The sequence below is a fragment of the Cetorhinus maximus genome, chromosome 6, assembly GCF_964194155.1.
Source record: "Cetorhinus maximus chromosome 6, sCetMax3.hap1.1, whole genome shotgun sequence".
Taxonomy (NCBI): Eukaryota; Metazoa; Chordata; class Chondrichthyes; order Lamniformes; family Cetorhinidae; genus Cetorhinus; species Cetorhinus maximus.
This window is the reverse complement of record NC_135884.1, coordinates 55,390,731-55,411,058: the sequence shown is the minus strand read 5'-3', so window position 1 is coordinate 55,411,058 and position 20,328 is coordinate 55,390,731. Positions and strand designations below refer to the sequence as shown.

Below are 20,328 nucleotides of genomic sequence, written 5' to 3'. Positions count from 1 at the left end.
TAAATTCTGTAGGAATAAGCCTCCCACAGTATTTAGGAGCTTTGTATCAATACCTTGAAGATTGACCACAGAGTTAAAATTCACTTATACCCTGAAAGCACGAACCCTAACTTTTCCTGGTGTGTTTAGCAGGTATCTAGTGGGTGAGCACTGCAACCTCACCTACTTCTCGTATTAAATGCTGAATCTATCTGTGAGATACCAGCGTAGCAAAATTAGTGGAGAAGCAGGACAAATTGGGCAGTAACTCATGGATTTCCAGGTTTAACTGTGCAGCTACAGAGGCCATAAATTGCTGCAAAGGCAGGATCTTCTTTCAAGCAATGCTTTTCTTTCAAATTACACTGTGGAATATACATTTCTATGTTATGTTATGTAAGACAGTCACCAACATATAAATTCTTAGGGTTAAAGGCAGGGGGGACTTGATGGTCAATTTCTTCACAAATGCTGTTATTTTGTGCAAACTATTATACAATAAATTTGCATCTCATGGGCCTAATCTGCCCATCCTTAGCAAGTGTAATGTCAAACCCTACAGACCGAAAGGCTTGAAGTCTTGGGGAGAAAACTGGGGGGATAAAGCATGAGGGACTGGAGATTCCACTAGCTTGGCCAAAATTGACCAGATCAGCACAAAAGAGTAAGGAATTCTAAGCACACTTTATGTTCAGTGCAAATTATGGCCTGCACAACTTGTGTTTCTAATCTTATATGCTGGTTTAAAAAAAATTACTCTGGAAGCAGACCTTGCCCTCAAAACTGACCCTGCCCCCACATGTTTTAATGGGCATTGAACACTTTCGCTAATCTGTACCATTTGCAGGTTTTCAAGGAGGCTCTTAACATTAAACATTTTTTCCTAGGCACAAAGATGTGCAAAAAGATTTTCTTGGCAAAAAGATTTTAAATCATAGAATTATAGGATGGTTACAGCATTGGAAGAGGCCATTCAGCTTTCAAGCCTGTACTGACTTTATGCAAGAGCGATTTAGATAGTCCCAGTCTCCCACCCGTTCTCCATAGCTCTGCAATTTTTTTCTCATCAGGTGCTTACTCAATTCCCTTTTGAAAACCACAATTTTATCTGCCTCCACCACACTCTCAGGCAGTGCATTCCAGATCCAAACCACTCGCTGTGTGAAAATATACATTTATATACAATATGCATATTTTTAAAAAATACTAAGGAACTGATTATGGTACGCCAATGGTAAATGGCTCTGTTTGGTTTATTTTAAAGTTATTTTCCGTTATTAAAAATCAGGTCGCTCACAGTGGACTAAAATTAAAATGCTATTTTTTTTGTGATAAACTCATTTCCAGCTTTATTAATAAACTGCACTACATTTTACTCTTAAATATAACTACAGAAATATATTGGTGATAGGCAAATAAGTTGAGCAGAAGTTTGAGCAAAAAGAAACGCTTATGAAAACTGGCGCAATTTGAGCTCAGGTCACCAATTCTGGCCGAAGTGGAAACTCTTGGCCTACATGTTAATTGTTGTGCAATATCTATGATGGTCACACGTTTATTTGTTATGAACTTTCTTCTATTGTCAATCATAACTTTTAAAAATTCATTCATGGAATGTGGGCATTGCTGGCTAGGCCGGCATTTATTATCCATCCCTAATTGCCCTTAAGAAGGTGGTGGTGAGTTGCCACTGCAGTCCATGTGGTGTAGGTACATCCACAGTGCTGTTAGAAAGGGAGTTCCAGGATATTGATAGTGAAGGAATGGCGATATATTTCCAAGTCAGGATGTTGAGTCTTAAAGGGGAACTGCCAGGTGGTGGTGTTCCCATCTATCTGTGCCCTCATCCTTATAGATGGTAATGGTTATGGGTTTGGAAGGTTCCATCAAAGGACCCTTGGTGAATTCCTGCAGTGCATCTTGTAGATGGTCCACACTGCTGTTACTGTGCATTGGTGGTGGAAGGGATGAATGTTTGCAGATAGGATGCCAATCAAGCGGGCTGCTTTGTCCTGGACTGTGTCAAGCTTCTTGAGTGTTGTTGGAGTTGCACTCATCTAGGCAAGAGGAAAGTATTTCATCACACTCCTGACCTGTGCCTTGTATATGGTGGACAGGTTTTGGGGAGTCAGGAAGTGAGTTACTCACCACAGAATTCCTAGCCTCTGACCTGCACTTGTAGCCACAATATTTATATGGCTAGTCCTGTTCATTTTCTGGTGAATGGCAATCCCCAGGATGTTGATAGTGGGGGATTCAGTGATGGTAATGCCATTGAACGTCAAGGGGTGATGGTTAGATTCTTTTTTGTTGGAAATGGTCATTGCCTGGCACGAATGTTACTTGCCACTTGTCAACCCAAGCCTCGACATTGTCCAGGACTTACTGCATCTGAGGAGTCGCAAATGGTGCTGAACGTTGTGCAGTCATCAGCGAACATTCCTACTTCCGACCTTATGATGAAAGGAAGGTCACTGATGAAGCAGCTGAAGATGGTTGGGCCTAGGACACTATCCCGAGGAACTTGGACAAACCCTGAAGAATTTGCTGTAGTAATAATGGTGAGGCTGTCGGCATCCACTGATATTGCTGAATAAAACTTACAGCAACTTCTGGCATCCACACAAGTGCTGTTAAATTTGGAAACCCAAAAGGTGCTGTCAGTGATAGCCTGCTTCTCCACAGCATGCCCTGGTGCAGTATTCACCGATGGGAGCTACGTAGGAATTATTGTCAAGTGTGAACTAGTTAAATGCCATTACTGCACCAAATATAAATGGAAAACCTAAGGTTTGTTCAATCAGGAATAACTGAGTTTTAAACGGCATACCAAGTCATAATTTCTACTGAACAACCTCTCCAACCCTTAAAAAATAATTTTAGAAGTGTGGAATCTTATTCCCTCAGAAGAAAATTAAAATGTTGCGGTTTTCTTTTCAAATAAAGTTGTGTTTTTCTCTGAAAGTTTCTCCCTTAACCCTGTGTGCCCCAATCTTTATTTCACTTTTTGTACAATGATATAAACATCATTTATATTTCCTGCATTTTATTCTTGCTTTGCCATGCATGAGAATTCTCCAGTCTGATTGGCTGGTTGACCTCTGCTACCTTCCCTCTACCTGAAAGCCACAACACCTCTGAAGAAAACACCAAATGTAAACTAATGTCAGAAAGAAGGAGACTGTGTACTAGAATTCACAACAACGTTGTGGGCTGCTTTTTTTCCAGGTGAACAGCAATCACCATTCCTCAACAGCTGACGACAAAACCCACGCTATTACCATAAACAATGAGAAGGAATCACATTTAAAAATATATTGTATTAAGTTAAATAGATTGTCAATGTGAACTACAGACTTGCCCAAACAATAGACTTTTTTGATGTACTTCATCCTTGCCCCTCCACTTTTATATGTGTAATTGCTTTGTGTTCATTTATTGTGCAGTGTGCTTGTTTTTCTAAGACAGCTAATTTACAGGTAACAAATTTTTTACTGTTACAGATTGTCTACTGGAAAATAAAAAGTTTATTGGAGAGGAGAAAGCGATATGTTGAGAAACATGTCCTTACTTTCAATGGACAACGCAGTCATGGAATGGTTCCAGGTCTAGAACCCTACAGTGAATATGGTCTGATTGTGATGGTCTTTAATAGAAAAGGCGATGGGCCACAAAGTGGTTCCATTCATTTCAAGACCCCAGAAGGAGGTAAGGCATTAGCTTCCTACAATATCAATTATAAAAGATTTAACAAAATTAAATATCATACAATTTCTTTGAAGTTGTTGCACATCAAATTTATCATATGTGGATACAATAGAACCTCTTTATAAACAATAATTTATAGTATTATGTACAACTTTTGAGCCCTTTGTTAAACATATTTCTTTTATAAAGAATTATGACAATTTGTATGTAACACATGCAGAAGTCAAAATTATATTGGATCAGATTTAGGACATCACTGAATAATGCAGTTACCTTGAGGATACGTGTTGACCATTCCCCTTGCAATTGTGCTACAAAACAGGAGATAAAATAATTTCTTTGGAATACCTATTAGTATTACTCTTAAAAAATAGATAATAGAGTTCAAGAGGGGATAATGGTGCTTTACATATTGTATTTTACATATTATGCAGCCTGTCACTAAGAACTATTCCAGCTGATTCTGCATATAAACATAGCTCCCAACCATATCATGGTCTGAATGAACAAGCCAATAGAGCTGAAAGAATTGAATAGTTTGTTTTCCCTTATCGCTTCAGTATTTTTTTGATCATTTTATGACTGAACCAAGTGAAGGTATGGAAACTAATGGAGCAAGTATCAATGGAGTGGTCATGAACAATTTGAATTTGGCTGCCAGTATTACATTACCAGTTGAAATAGAGAAGGACATACAAAGTCAAAATCATACTTCCTGAAGATCAGCAAACCCCTTTATCAGTTTTGAGACTGAGTTTGCTAAATACTCAATGGGATTAAGAGTTGGAGTAAGTGACTGTCTTTTAAAAGGCAAGTGAAACGGGATAATGATGGCATTCCAGTCCTTCAGTCTGCTGCAGTTGAGCTGGAAATATAGTAATATATCAAAATGTAGTCTGAACACTATGTCCTTCCCTGCTGCAGATGTTGGAGATAATTATGGGATAGGCATTGCAGGTTGTACAATGTTGTTTTGGGAGGCACAATTAGATTAATTAAGGTGCAGCAACAACATAATCCATGTAACACAAATTCTTTAATATCATTCAATTTGGTTATTGCTTATTCCTTATTGTTGCAAACGCGAGACAAGTCTTTACATTAGACATTTTCACAGACAACACCAGCATCAGAAAAGGAGTTGTATAAATCTTAACGCCCGAGAAAATACACTTGTCTTCAATTTGAGACACCATACTGCTGATGCACTAATTGGCACAAAATATTATGCAAAACTCTGGTCACTACTGTAAGGAAAAGTGGCAGGTTTGAGCTAAGATAAGAGATTCTACTGCTACACCAAATAAAGAACAGGCTCGACAAAACTGGGGCTTCACATTAGCTATGAAAAGAAACAGGAGAAAGTTCTTCAAAATAAAAGTATTTCAGTACTAATGCTATCACATAGCTTCTTCAGCAGAATGACACCCTTGCCTGTTTATGTAACTTGTCATTTGTTTTTTGTTATAAGAAAAACTAATTGCCTAGACTGGAGATATCAACAAAGTAACCTAATCAGTTGTCAGTTGATGTATTAAGCAAGTCATTGATGCCTTGTTTGTTGAATCAGCCAATCTCACCTCTTTCCCTGTTGGTAACACAACAACTTGCGAAGGGTATCGAATTTTATAGAGTATTAGGATTCCCAATGATCCAGATAATTATAAATTGTACCCACATGGCTATAAGCTTTCCCTTTGCATAAAGACACTACCTGCACAAATCTGAAAGGATTCCACTCTCTAAATTTTCAGTTCGTTTGACACTAGCAATGCTGGAAGATGCAAGACAATACTTGTTTCTGAGGCAGCTATCATGAAACCTTTTTAAAATGATCCATTATGCAATCAACATTTGCCCTCCATGTTATAATGGCAAGGTGTGCTCCACAAATATACACCTGCATTGTTAAACTCTTCAATATAACTTCTAAATTTATTCATGATAGCCGTTCAAACATGTGACAAAACTCTAGCAAGGGCACTGTCTGGGAAATAGACTGTTTCATTATAGCAAACATTGCTTAATTTGAGGATCATTTACTACAGAGCTGGGGATCTCTGGGCCTTTATCACTAAATTATGAAGCAGTTAATAACACGCACCTTCGGAGTACTTCAAAGCTGAAATGTTAGTGCAAACAACTTCTAATAACCTTAGATGTCATATATGCACCTATTTTATTACTTCCATGGTTCTCAGCAATGGTAGCAGTGAGTGACACATTCCAATGTTTTACTGAGAATACCACCTCAATAGTAAGTGTGTAAGGCAGGAAAAGATGCTGTGCATTCATGAGAGTCTTAGGATTGAGGTGGCCTTTGCTCCCTGGCAACTGTGTTGTAAGATGGACTAGGTACTCAATCTGCACATTCCATAACTGTAGGGATAGCCTAACTTTCCACATATAATTGCCCAGATCTTCCAATCTCCAGATGGTCATACCCCAAAGGTACCCCAGAAGATGTGCGACGGGACCCTTTGGAAGTCCCAATGCAAGGACTCCACGGGAATTGGTAGGAAGTTTAACTTTCGATGGACAATTCCCCTGCATCCATAATCCTGCAACAAAGTTTCCAACTCTAAGTTAGAGTCAGAGACTTCGAAGGGTTCCGACTCACTTAGCTGGATATTTACCCAGGAAAAGTTGGACAGGAAAACTCCACGCCTGATTCCTGAGCAATTATACAACTGAACTCCCAACACACTACTGACCAACCCCCCCACAGGCTTTTGAGCCAACTCGCCCTTGACCATCTGATACCCTGACCCTCTGACCCCCTCCTGACCTGGCCTGACCTCACCACCTGACCTACCCACCCTCCTGGCACTCTACCCATCCTGCCATCTGCAACTTATCACCCTGTCACTTTACCACCCTGCCACTTGCTGGCACCCTACCCACTTACTTCATTCACACTCATTTACTAACACATTGAGAAGTTATTTATTGTCCCAAAGCTTTTCACTGTGCTACTGAATGAAGACTTGGTAAAATACGCCAGCTCATGCAGTAAAAAAGGGGCGTGGCTTGTCTTCCCCTGATGATGAAGAATGATTCCGAGAACAGGTATGCTCAGCATTTCAGATGATCCAGCATGAAGGCAGTCCGGGCCAGGAATGTGGAACTCCAGCACTATGCAAAAAAATTGGAGTAGAGTGGCATTCCGACGGTGATTGCCACTCCTCGGAAGAATCGGCCCAATGCATTAGCCAGGGGTGCTAGGAGGGCCTGAATGTTTTGTAACCTTGAAAGACAGCCATGGCTTGCTGTTGGACGCTGCATCATCATAGCTAGTAATTGATATGAAAGCAGAGCTAGTGGCACCAAATGGATCAATGAAATCCTTTTTCAAAGGTTCGCGCTTACTAATCCCCAAGCCTACGGAAGCCAGAAGAAGTGCCCTGTTTGACCTGAGGCTCCGAGCCTTTATGGCAGCCATCTGAGCCTTCATGGAAATGACAGTAAGTTGCCTTAGATCCTCTGCCACAATGGAAGGGGAGGGGGTGTTGCATATGTCCTTCTGGATTGGAGTATTGCAGCAGTACCAAATTTCCTGTCCACCAATACGTGAACTTCCAATTACAGGCATTTTTAATGTTGGCACTTCACCAACGTTATGGATGGATAACAAATGCTGGCTTTGCCAGTGATATTCTCATCCCATGTAAGAATAATATATGTCTGGATAATGTATGAAAGACCAGCCATATACTTTTCTCTCACTGTTCAACTATCCCATTGAGAGTATGCCTGATTGTAAAATCTAAGCACCTTGCAACTAGTACATTCTCTCAAAACGGGAACAGTTATCCAACCAGAATGACTCCCAACAAATAAAACCATTAAGAAGTGACCGTACTGAAAGAAACACCATACTCTCAGGGAAATGGATTGTTTCATTATGGCCAACATTGTTTACTTTGAGGATTGTTTACTAGAGAGCTGGGGATCTCGTATGTGTGTCACTAACTGCTTCATAATTTAGCGCTAAAGGCTTTGTATAAATGTGCCGTCTTCCAAGTACTTCAAAACAGGAAGAAAATAATTCAGTTTAATCACAGTTTGTCCAATGTAGCTGTGAACGCAATGCTTTTTCAAATTACCTCTCCCTCCCCAGCGATGGCTTTAAACCCCAATATCAACTTTGCACTTTGATGTCTGTTGGCATCTAAAATTAATGAATTAATATTTAATCAAAACAACTGGTTGAGAAGGCATTGGTTCATTAAAAATATATTGGCCCAGCAATTGCTGGAAAAGTAATAGTGAATTAATGATGCATACCATTATTAATGAGCAAAATACCCAGAAATTTGTCACGAAGAAGAGATATACCACAAGTTCCAATTCTCTGCAAATTGCTGGATGGCTTACTCCACTCGGGCATTAACCATGCCAAAACCCCCAAAAAATACCATCTTATGGTAAACGTTCCCACTGTGTGTCATGAAATTGCTGGATTTATGTTGTTAATAATAACAAAATAATCTTATCACAGTCAATTAGGGAGTTAATTCATGTCATTAAGGCAGTGTTAATGGGATTATTTATTGAGTTGGTAAGTGTACCATGTTTTAATGCAACAAATCATTTCCTACTGTTCAAAGAAAAGGCAATATTTGGAATTGTAAGCATTAGCACAAATGAGCTAATCAGGCTGAACTTCATGTCTGGAAAAATTGTTACTTTTGACACAATCATATTTTCTCAGGTTTTGATCCAGACATGAAAATATTATGGGGACTAAGGTTTGCAATGTCTTTCCTTTCTTAATGTAAAAAATACAGACTGAAAACCATAATTTAAAAATATGTTTTACGTTTCTTTGTCTGGCAGTCCCTGAGCAACCTGCTTTTCTGCAAATTGCAAACTTTGCTAAAAACTCTGTGACTCTGATGTGGGGACCTCCGACAAAACCTAATGGCATTCTGACCGGTTATTTGCTTAAGTACCAATTGAGTAAGTAGAAAATGCTGTTTACTGCACTTGATTGCTGATCAAATTCAAGTGATTACTTTACTTGATATTGTATTGTTATGATTTTAAGTTTCACTGTGAATAAATGTTTGGAATTTAACTTAGGATTAAATTTACAGTTATATAGCAGATTTCAGGAAATCCTAAAGTGCCTGATAGCCAATGGAATACTTTTCAAGTATAGTCATTGTTGTAATGTAGGAAATGCAGCAGCCTATTTGCATACAAGGACCCACAAATGGCACTGCGATATTGGTGGCCATGAGCTTTAGTGGGGGCAAGATTGGATAGATCTGAAAACAGACCCGGATAACGTGCACCCAATCATTCCGATGCAGGCAGCATGCAAACTTTGTGTTACCTCCTCATTTGCATGATTGTAACACACAGTTAATGCTAAACAAACTGGTGAGTGACGGCATGCCTGAGCAGAGGGAGCAAAATTGTGAAGCTGCTGTTGCAGCAGGCACATGGGATCACCACCACCTGGAAGTTCCCCTCCAAGCCGCACAACATCCAGACTTGGAAATCACCGTCCCTTCACTGTCGCTGGGTTAAAACCCTGGAATGCCCACCTAACAGCACTGTAGGTGTACCTACACCATATGGACTCCAGCGGTTCAAGGAGGCACACACCATCACCTTCTCAAGGGCAATTAGGAATGGGCAATAAATGTTGGCCTAGCCAGCATCACCCACACCACCCACACCCCATGAATGAATTTTTTTAAAACCCGCACTGTTTAAAGCTAGAGTGCATCTCAGAAAGAGGAGCTGCATTTTGGCTGAAGCAGGTGCTGGAATACTTTCAAAGAATATGAGCTTGGAAAGATAGAAGAATGGCACAACGTAACAGAGAACATGGTTCTCTGATGCAGCACTTGGAGGCCTTGGTGCAGAGGTTGAACAGGAGGTAAGAGGTTCTATATCCATAGGAGACCAGAAGGCCCCCCCACAAACAAATACTGTAAAGGCAGTGGGAGCAGATAGCCATTGTGGTCAATGCCCATAGTGTAGCCCTGAGAACCTGGATACAGTACCTCAAGAAGTTTATTGACTTCACATGAGTGGTCAGAGTCAGTGAACGAATCCTCAAATTCCATATTCTTACAACTGAACTCGCTTTCATTCACCTTCCAGCAATCTCTAACAACCACCACTCATATTCCATATTACATAGGAGTACATAAGGCAGAATTTTCTGTGCCCATTGGTGGCAATGTGAGCAGACAATATGGTGAGAAGAAGGCCAAAAATTGGTTTCACGACATCATGAAACCAGTTTGTAATCGTCTGCTCTGTCCATCAATGGTGGGCCACATTTCCCGCTGTCAGACATTGGGAACTTCATTGTAATACATCTGCATATCATTATAAACTCAGCTCGCTGGAACCATCCCCTATTCTGGAGCATCCAAGCACATTGGTGTGATTCACAACAGCATATATAAGGCATGCACCTGGCAAGCTGCACTTCAGAGGGAACTCGGAGGTGAGTGCACAGTAACGTTGCGCAGCGCTCCTGAGAGTCGCCTGTTGGCCTTCAAGGTTGAGATGCATTCGGGCAAGAGCACAGGCAAGTCACTTTTTCCCAGCTGGCTGACAGTGCAGTGCTGTGGCAAGGGCTGCCCTGCAGTTGAGGTGACTTGGAGGAGGGGGCAAGGGATATTCTGTGGTTGAGGCAATTTGGGAAGGTGGGCAAGGGCTGCACTGCAGTTGAGGTGACTTCGGTGGGGTGAGGGCACCAGGGCTGCCCCGCGGTTGATGGTGGTGCACAAGCAGGTGCAGGGTCGGTGGGGGGGTGGTGTGGGGAAGTGGCCACGCATTAACAAAACCTTGTATAAAGTGACCATTCCTCTGCAGCTGTGACAGTTCAGACCCAGCACATTGACATGCTTTGAGTTGGCCTTCTAGCTTATCTGCCCACTCAAGCAACGCAGAGGCTCGAAGGTGCCACCAAGTGGTGGAGGTGCTCACTGCCCCTTGCAATGCCTTCATTCAGGCTTGGACCAGTCTCTCATGGTTCAAACTGACAGCGCAGCCTTACAGTGCAGGTTAGGAGAATTTCTGCACCTGTGAGCACAGCATGCAATCCAGTGGCCAAAGCTGCCGCCAATCGGTCAGGTGGAGTGGAGCAGAGTTGGGTGGGGTTTTGGGCAACCATACAGCACACTAAACTCAGGCCATGCAAGTGGTGGCCAGTACTCTCCGGGATGGGTTAAGGGGTTTTCACACTTAACCAAGAGAGGTTCTTTGTATACCTAAGCTAACACACATGTCTCTCTCTTTCATTCTTCAGGAGGAGTACATCAGGAGCATGGAGCCTGGTAACGGAGCTGTATGTTTCATGGCTTACAGAGAGCGAAGACAAAGGAGAAGAGAGCGACGGAGGTGCCTGGCTAGGCAGAGGGAGAGACAGCACCCTTAGGAAGAAGGGGCAGCCCATAGCTCCCGCACACGTTGCTGAAGAGCCACTGCAAGCAGTCTCAGGTCACCACCTAGCTAGACCCAGGGTCTATAGAATCCGTCTTTCATTCCTGCAGATGGCCGAGAACCAGTGCCGCCGAAGACTGCTCATGTCAAGGGAATTGGTCAGTCACATCTGCCAGCTGCTACAGGATTTAGTGCCTTGGGCCATGGAGGGCATCCACTGCCAGCGGCCGTGAAAGTGACTGCGGCGCTCAAATTTTACACAGTGGCTGCTTTCAGGACTCCACAGGTAACCTCTGTGGGATATCGGAAGCCTCCATCCACAAATGCATCCACGAGGTCACGGACACCATCTTCGCGAAGGCACACAACTTTGTTCATTTCGCCTCGGACCAGAAAAGCCAAATGCAAGAGCACTGGGATTTGAGGGGAGTTGATGGTGTCGTGGTATGGTCGCTGGACTAGTAATCCAGAGACCCAGGGTAATGCTCTGGGGACCTGGGTTCGAATCTGGCCATGGCAGATGGTGAAATTTGAATTCAATACAAATCTGGAATTAAAAGTCAAATGATGGCCATGGAACGATTGGTTCCATCTGGTTCACTAATGCCCTTTAGGGAAGGAAATCTGTCATCCTTAGCTGCATGGGACTCCAGACCCACAGCAATTGACTCTTAAATGGCCTAGCAAGCCACTCAGTTGTAATGAACCGCCACAAAAAAGGAATGTAACTGGACTGACCAGCCAACATCGACCTAGGCATCAGAAATGACAATGGCAAACGCAGCCCTGTTGACCCTGCAAGGTCCTCCTGACAAACATCTGGGGGCTGGTGCCAAAACTGGGAGAGCTGTCTCACAGACTAGTCAAGCAACAGCCTGACATAGTCATCCTCACAGAATCCTACCTTACAGATAATGTCCTGGACACCATCATCACCATCCCTGGGTATGTCCTGTCCCACCGATAGGACAGACCCAGCAGAGGTGGCAGCACAGTGGTATGTAGTCAGGAGGGAGTTGCCTCAACATGGACTCTGGATCCCATCTCAAGGCATCAGGTCAAACATGGGCAAGGAAACCTCCTGCCGATTACCACGTATCGCCCTCCCTCAGCTGATGAATCAGTGTTCCTCCATGTTGAACATCACTTGGAGGAAGCACTGAGGGTGGCAAGGGTGCAGAATGTACTCTGGGTGGGGGACTTCAATGTCCATTACCAAGAGTGGCTCGATAGCACCACTACTGGCCGAGACCTAAAGGACATAGCTGCTAGACTGGGTCTACGGATGGTGGTAGGGGAATCAACAAGAGGGAAAAACAATCTTGGCCTCATCCTCACCAACCTGCCTGCCGCAGATGCATCTGTCCATGACAATATCAGTAGGAGCGACCACCGCACAATCATTGCGGAGACAAAGTCCCGCCATCACATTGAGGATACCCTCCATCGTGTTGTGTGGCACTACCACTGTGCTAAATGGGATAGATTTCAAACAGAGCTAGCAACTCAAGACTGGGCATCCAAGAGGCGGCTGTGAGCCATCGGCAGCAGCAGAATTGTACTCGAAAATAATCTGTAACCTCATGGTCTGGCATATCCCCCACTCTACCACTACCAGCAAGCCAGGGATCAACTCTGCTTCAATGAAGCATGTAGCAGAGCAGCACCAGGCATGCCTAAAAATGAGGTGTCAACCTGTTGAAGCTATAACACAAGACTACTTGCGTGCCAAACAGCATAAGCAGCAAGTGATAGACAGAGCTAAGCAATCCCACAGCCAATGGATCAGATCTAAGCTCTGCAGTCCTGACACATCCAATCATGAATGGTGGTGGACAATTAAACAACTCACTGGAGGAGGAGGCTCCACAAATATCCCCATCCTAAATGATGGAGGAGCCCAGCGCAGCAGTGCAAAAGATAAGGCTGAAGCATTCGCAAGAATCTTCAGCCAGAAGTGCCAAGTGGATGATCCATCTCGGCCTCCTCCAGAGGTCCCCAGCATCACAGATGCCAGCTTTCAGCCAATTCGATTCACTCCACGTGATATCAAGAAACGGCTGAAGGCACTGGATGCTGCAAAGGCTATTGGCCCTGACAATATTCTGTCAATAGTATTGAAGACATGTGCTCCAGAACTTGCCGTGCCCCTAACCAAGCTGTTCCAGTACAGCTACAACACTGGCATCTACCCAGCTATGTGGAAAATTGCCCAGGTATGTCCTGTACACAAAAAGCAGGACAAATCCAACCTGGTCAATTAAAACCCCATCAGTCTACTCTTGATCATCAGTAAAATAATGGAAGGCGTTATCGACAGTGCTGTCAAGCGGCACTTGCTTAACAATAACCTGCTCACTGATGCCCAGTTTGGGTTCCGCTAGGGCCACTCAGCTCCTGACCTCATTACAGCCTTGGTTCAAACATGGACAAAAGAGCTGAACTCCCGAGGTGAAGTGAGAGTGACTGCCCTTGACATCAAGGCAGCATTTGACGAGTGTGGCATCAAGGAGCCCTAGCAAAACTGGAGTCAATGGGAATCAGGGGGAAAACTCTCCGCTGACTGGAGCTATACCTAGCACAAAGGAACATGGTTGTGGTTGTTGGAGGTCAGTCATTTCAGCTCCAGGACATCACTGCATGGGTTCCTCAGGGTAGTGTCCTAGGCCCAATCATCTTCACCTGCTTCATCAATCACATTCCTTCCATCAAAAGGTCAGAAGTGGGGATGCTCGCTGATGATTGCACAATATTCAGCTCCATTCACGACTTCTAAGATACTGAAACAGTCCAAGTCCAAATACAGCAAGACCTGGACAATATCCAGGCTTGGGCTGACAAGTGGCACGTAACATTTGTACCACACAAGTGTCAGGCAGTGACCATTTCCAACGAGAGAAAATCCAACCATCGCCCCTTGATGTTCAATGGTATTACCCCACTATCAATATCCTGGGGGTTACCATAGACTAGAAACTGAACTGGACTAGCCATATAAATACAGAGATAAAAACAAAAAACTACTGCGGATGCTGGAAATCCAAAACAAAAACAGAATTACCTGGAAAAACTCAGCAGGTCTGGCAGCATCGGTGGAGAAGAAAAGAGTCGACGTTTTGGGTCCACACGACCCTTCAACAGAACTGAAGTATAGTTAGGAGAGGGGTGAAATATAAGCTGGTTTAAGGTGGGGGGGCGGGGGGAGAGAAGTTGAGGGTGGGGTGGTTGTAGGGACAAGCAAGCAGTGATAGGAGCAGGTAATCAAAAGATGTCACAGACAAAAGGATCAAAGAGGTGTTGAAGGTGGTGATAAAAATATAAATATAAATACTGTGGCTACAAGAGCAGGTCAGAGGCTCGGAATCGTGTGACGAGTAACTCACCTCCTGTCTCCCCAAAGCCTGTCCTCCATCTGCAAGGCACAAGTCAGGAGTGTGATGGAATAGTTCCCACTTGCCTGGATGAGTGCAGCTCCCACAACACTCAAGAAGCTTGACACTGTCCAGGATAAAGCAGCCCGCTCCATTGGCACCACATCCATAAACATTCATTCTCTCCACCACCAACGCACAGTAGCAGCAGTGTGTACCATCTACAAGATGCACTGTAGGAATTCACTAAGGTTCCTTCAACAGCACCTTCTAAACCCACGACCACTACCCCCTAGAAGGACAAGGGCAGCAGGTAGATGGGAACACCACTACCTGGACGTTCCCCTCCAAGTCACTCACCATCCTGACTTGGAAATATATCTCTGTTCCTTCACTGTCACTGGGTCAAAATCCTGGGACTCCCTTCCTAATAGCACTGTAGGTGTAACTACACCACATGGATTGCAGTGGCTCAAGAAGGCAGCTTCACCACCACCTTCTCAAGGGCAACTAGGGATGGGCAATAAATGCTGGCGCAGCCAACGAAGTCCACATCCCGTGAATGAATAAAAAATAAATTTGCCCAGGTCTTGGGTTTCCCACAGGGGTAAGGTGCAATCAACTGCATTCACATGGCGCTCTGATGTCCGTGGCAACAAGGAGTCAACTATGCCAACCGCAAAGGCTTCCACACGCATTCTGCAGGCCTGGACACGGTTCCCAGGAAGTGTCCACAACTCTCAAATTCTCAGTTGGTTTCAGATCCCTGCCATCGTCCAGGGTCCACAAAGGCTACAGTGATGACTTATTGGGGACAAGGGCTACCCGAAGAGGATGTGGCTGATGACACCCATAGGGTGGCCTCAGACTGCAGCAGAGTGAAGGTATAACGAGGCTCATGCTGCAACTCGCACCTTGGTGGAGCAAATCATCGGAATGTTGAAAATGAAGTTCCGATGCCTGGATCGCTCTGGTGGAGCGCTGCAAAATAGTACACAGAGGGTGTCACGCATTGTCATCACCTGCTGTGCCTTTTACAACCTGGCGCTGCAACGGGGAGAGGAGCTGGCTTAGGAGGAGATGGAAGAGTTAAATATCTCCTCTAATGAATAAGACATGACGGGGATGAGGGTGAGGAGGTTCTCAAAGGCGACAATGATGGCGATGAGGCCCTCGCACTGGCCAGATGAGGCAGGTGTGCTCGGGTGGCCTTCATAGCTACTCGATTTGTAGAGGATGATGACGACATGCAGTGAGGAGACACCAGAGATCCTCACATTGCATCTGTGAGCATTTGACTCCAGTCTGGCTGATGGCAGTGCATGTATCCTCTGTGATAAGGCTCCTATCATGGAGACGCTGTGGATGCCCTAATAGTCACTCGATTCCAGGAGGACGATGACGACATGCAGTGAGGACACTCCAAAGATCTTCACACAGCCTCTGTGAATGTTTGACTCCTGTCTGGCTGAGGGCAACTCACTTACACTCTGTGATCAGGGTCATATCATGTAGACACAGCTATGAAACATTAAGTGCACCTGATCCTTTGTCAGCCTTTGGCACCTGAGCCCTTCAGGAGCAGTGTCACTGGACACAGATGCTGACAAGATGGGGCCAGCAGCACCTCAACGGTGCTGAGAGCACACAGGGAGAAATAAGGAACTCTGTGATGCCCACCCACGACATTCTGGCAGCAATGACAAGCACCATCGAGGTGCAGGCATCAGTAATGTGTCCAGGGAGTGTGAGGCCCAACCATCACTTTGATCTGAAGGCTGCACAAAGCAAAGGGGAAAGGCCCTGGACTGAGGCACCTGCCTTTATCTTGTGCAAGAACCAAGGTTTCACATCTGAGTGACACGAATACTGCTCATCAGAACAAGGAGCCACAGGCAGGGCGACATTCTTGGGAGTTTATTTACAATAGTGAACATTATGTACAAGTGATTAACACCTGTGCCCAGGCTGTGCAACTACATCTTCAATACCTTCCTATCCCTGCCGCTATGTCTTGGTGCTCCCCAGACATCCACAGTGGAGGTGGAGGCAGCCTCCTGACTGCTACACCTTGTCTGTGATGACCTTGATGGATGACTTCTGGAGGGCCAAGACCTGGAGAGACCCAGCCTGTTTTCAGGGTCCTGCTGTGTGGCAGTGGCACCTCCTTGACCTGTGGAGTTGGAGCGGCTAAGCCCACAGGAAGAGGGGATTCGGATGGGCTGGACACTCCCGGAGTCACCTGGGTGGACGGCCCCAGGATGTGCACCAGCTGATCCTCCTCTCTGTTGGCACCTGAGGGCCCTTATCTAACTCCTTGAGTAGAAGGGGTAGCTGGAGTGAGATTGAGCTGCCCCACACTCCTGTTGCATTGTCAGTGCTAGAGGCCAACTATGGCGTCAGCGATGGAGTTCAGCCCACGCAGAAGTGCAGGACCGATGTCCTGGACCAAGGTCTCCATGGCAGCTGCCAAGTTAACAGTGTTGACCTCGGTGCATTGGAATGCCAGCGCTATCACCTCAGCCTGAAGATGGACGGACTCCTTCATCGTGCATTGCGATCTGAGGAGTGCAGCGGACATCCCTTCCTGATGTCCCCGAGCTTGCCTTTGGAGCTCCAGCAACTGAGGTATGACTGAGTCCAAAGGCTCGTCATCTGACTCGGACTCAGCAGATTTCTGGCCTCCAGCAGTCGTCCGAGTGCCAGAAATTTGGGGAGTCCCTGCTGCCACCTGCTGTGGATACGAAAGTGCAATGTGCTCACCATATTGTGATTCTAGGACTACTCTAAAGCTAGGTCCCACTGAGGTGTGTGTCTCTGCACTGGTGGAGGATGTGGGTGGGTGCTGTGATGGGTCTTCAATAAAGGTGCCTTCAGGTTCTTCTTCCAATGTGTCTTCATGGCTTGATTGGAGGCCTTGGGTCGTAGACTCTGTCAGCTCTTTCCCAGCTGTGCCTGCGAAAGGAACAAGAGATAATTAGTGCATAGCAGTGGCCTGTGAAACAGGCACATCACTCACAGCATGGTTGCCTGATGGATGTTGCACTGTTGGATCCTCACTTGGTAGAGCACCCCTGATCTCACCGTCTGATTTCAAAGTCCGTGAGGACCTTGATTTTAGGCATTCCTCCACCAGTCTGCGACCGTTCACTCTTGTTGTGTGCCAGCTTGTGCTGCATGAATAGAGATGGAGAGAGTGTAAGCAGGATGCCTGCCAGGCCAGATGATAAGCATGCCAGGCATGTGTGGGTGGTGAGTGGTGCCATGGATGGGATAGGATGAGGACAGTGAAGCTTTGTGTGAGTGAGTGAATGGTAATGTCCCTTGAACTGGTAAAGAGTGAGATCCCTGTGGATGTGTGATGGGTTTGTAAGTGTGTGGGTTGAGAGTTATGAGAAGAGCGACCCACCCACGTGGAAAGGAAGAGATCATTCATCCTCTTGCAGCACTGGGTGACTGTCCTCTTTTGCAGGGCATTGGTGCTGACCACTGCTTCCACCATCTCCCATGCTGGATTGGTGATATTGCTGGCCCTCCTGTGTGGCCAGAGCACGGGTAGAGGGTAGATGCCTCCTCTGCATCCAGAAGGCGCTTGAGGGATGTGTATCTAAATCAGGGGGCTGCAGTCTTCTTGCCTTTCGGGGCCATGTCTTCTTTGTAGCAGTCCTGGGCTGGAAGCACTGAGAGGTGTACGCGTGGCTGCACTTTAAATATGGCGCCCGGCGAGATGAAGCAGCGAGGTGATGGTGTGGCGGGTGAATCTGAGCCTTCCCACCATTGAAATGGCATGTTCCCTGGGAATGTATGATTAATAAGGTGGGATTGGGACAGTATTGGATGAAAAGCAGCCGCTGCAGCCAGTGGGTAAAACGTTCTTTTTCCTGCCTGCTACTGCACTTCGTGCAAATCTGGGATGATTCCGCCCATAGGATATTCAGCACAGAAACAGGCCATTCATCCCAATCAGTCCATGCCAGTGATAACGCTCCACTCAATCCTCCTCATATAAATCCACCATCATAACCCTCTGTTACATTCTCCCTCATATGCTTGTCTAGTTTCCCCTGAAATGCATCTATACTATTTGCTTCAACCATTCTCTGTGGTAGTGGGTTCCACATTCTTACCACTTTTTGGGTGAAAAAGTTTCTTCTAAATTCCCTGTGGATTTCTGAGCGACTATTTTATATTGATGGTCTCAATAGCTATGCTCCTCCCCACAAGAGGAAACATTCTTTCTGTATCCACTCTATCAAATCCTTTCAGAGTTTTAAAGCCCTCTATTAGGTTACCCCGAAGCCATATCTTTTCAATATCTTTTCGATAATTAAAAGGCCTATTAAGGCCATTAACAATCTAATTAAATTCAAATTTACGCTGCCCGTCCAACCTTACAGTTGGCGGGCGGGCGAAAAGGCCAAGCAGCCTTTACATTCTTTAGGAAACCTCATCCACGATCGGGATGAGGTTTCTTAAAGCAAATAAACATTAAATATAAATTTTATTTTTGAATTAAAAACACGTCCCAGCTCATGTGACAGACAGGCAGGCGAAAAGGCCAAGCGGCCTTTACATTTTTTAGGAAGCCTCATCCGCGAGCAGGAAGAGGTTTCCTAAAGCTTTTACAAATTAAATAAAAACTTTTTTTGAAAAACATGACCCATCTCATGTGACACAGTCACATGAGGGGACATGTTTCATTAAATTTTTATTGTATTTATTTATTTTTAAAAAGCGCTTTAATCTCCCTGAGGCATGGAGCTGCCTCAGGGAGATTGAAACGCTCTTTCGCGTGAAGCACGTAAGAGTGCTGGACCCAACTCCCCCCCCCCCCCTCCCCACCTGCACAGGTAGCACTCAGCACTACTGCTCGTGATCCATGCAGGGCGGGCCTTAATTGGCCTGCCCGCGTGAAATCGCAATGCGGAGCCAATCGCGGGTGCCGGTCGGCTCTGCGATCGCTCGCTCCCACCGAGCCTGCCCAATGAATGGAAAGTCCTGGCCTATGTTTTTTTACACAATTCCCTAATTTGTCTGCGTATTTCTTCTTCCACATCCCTTCATCTGGAGACTACATCTTTTATCGTGATTGATCCTTTATTATCTTTTATCTCTATTGACATGGACTCTATTTTGGTCTTGCTGATAGCTGCATACCTTTTATCTACTGCCATTAAATTATCTTGAATAATTACAGCCCCTCCACCTCCCCATTTCCCCTTTCTATCTTTTCTAAGTACATTCTTCCCTGCAATTTTGAATTCCAAATCCTAATTTTCTGTAGCCATGTCTCAGTTATCCCTTCTATGTCTGGTTCCTCCCTGAGCTTGATTGCCACCAGCTCCCCTGTTTTATTCCAGTCACTGTATGCATTGATGTACAGACTTTTTAACTCATTTTTAAAAGGAGTTCCTCCCATTTTCAATAGGATTTCCTCTCATTTTATGTTGACCATGTTTTTAGACTCCCATTCGATAATGTTATGTGTTCCCTTGCCATCAATGTCCCCCCTTAGTTTATTTTTTCCTATGCTTTTCTGCCCTTCTCTGTTTGTGTTCAGGCTTCTTGGGTTTTTAGTAGATTTCTCCTCTGCTGTCACTAGCTTAAAGCCTTTGTCACCTCCCTACTTATCCATTTCACCAGCGTGCAGGGCCCATCCAGTTCAGGTAGAGCCCATCCCATCGGTACTACTACTTGCTCTCTGAGAGCTGGTGCCAGTGTCCCATGAAACATGTAGCCACGTTTTAATTATCCTGATCTGAACTTTCCTATGTCAATTTGCACGTGGCTTGGGCAATAATCCAGAGATTGTCACCCTTGAGGTCCTGCTTTTTACTTTAGAACCTTACACTTGATA

The 20,328-nt window shown here is 44.9% G+C and overlaps 1 protein-coding gene across 9 annotated transcripts in view; it reads left to right on the top strand.

The window, feature by feature from the left end:
* chl1b (cell adhesion molecule L1-like b) overlaps nucleotides 1-20,328 on the top strand; it is a 954,137-nt gene that overhangs the window by 808,944 nt on the left and 124,865 nt on the right. For all 9 annotated transcript variants that reach the window (XM_078543741.1, XM_078543742.1, XM_078543744.1 and 6 more), the window contains 2 exons: nucleotides 3,483-3,687; nucleotides 8,527-8,649. In XM_078543741.1, the coding sequence (XP_078399867.1) occupies nucleotides 3,483-3,687; nucleotides 8,527-8,649 (328 nt within the window). The remainder of the gene's footprint in view (nucleotides 1-3,482; nucleotides 3,688-8,526; nucleotides 8,650-20,328) is intronic.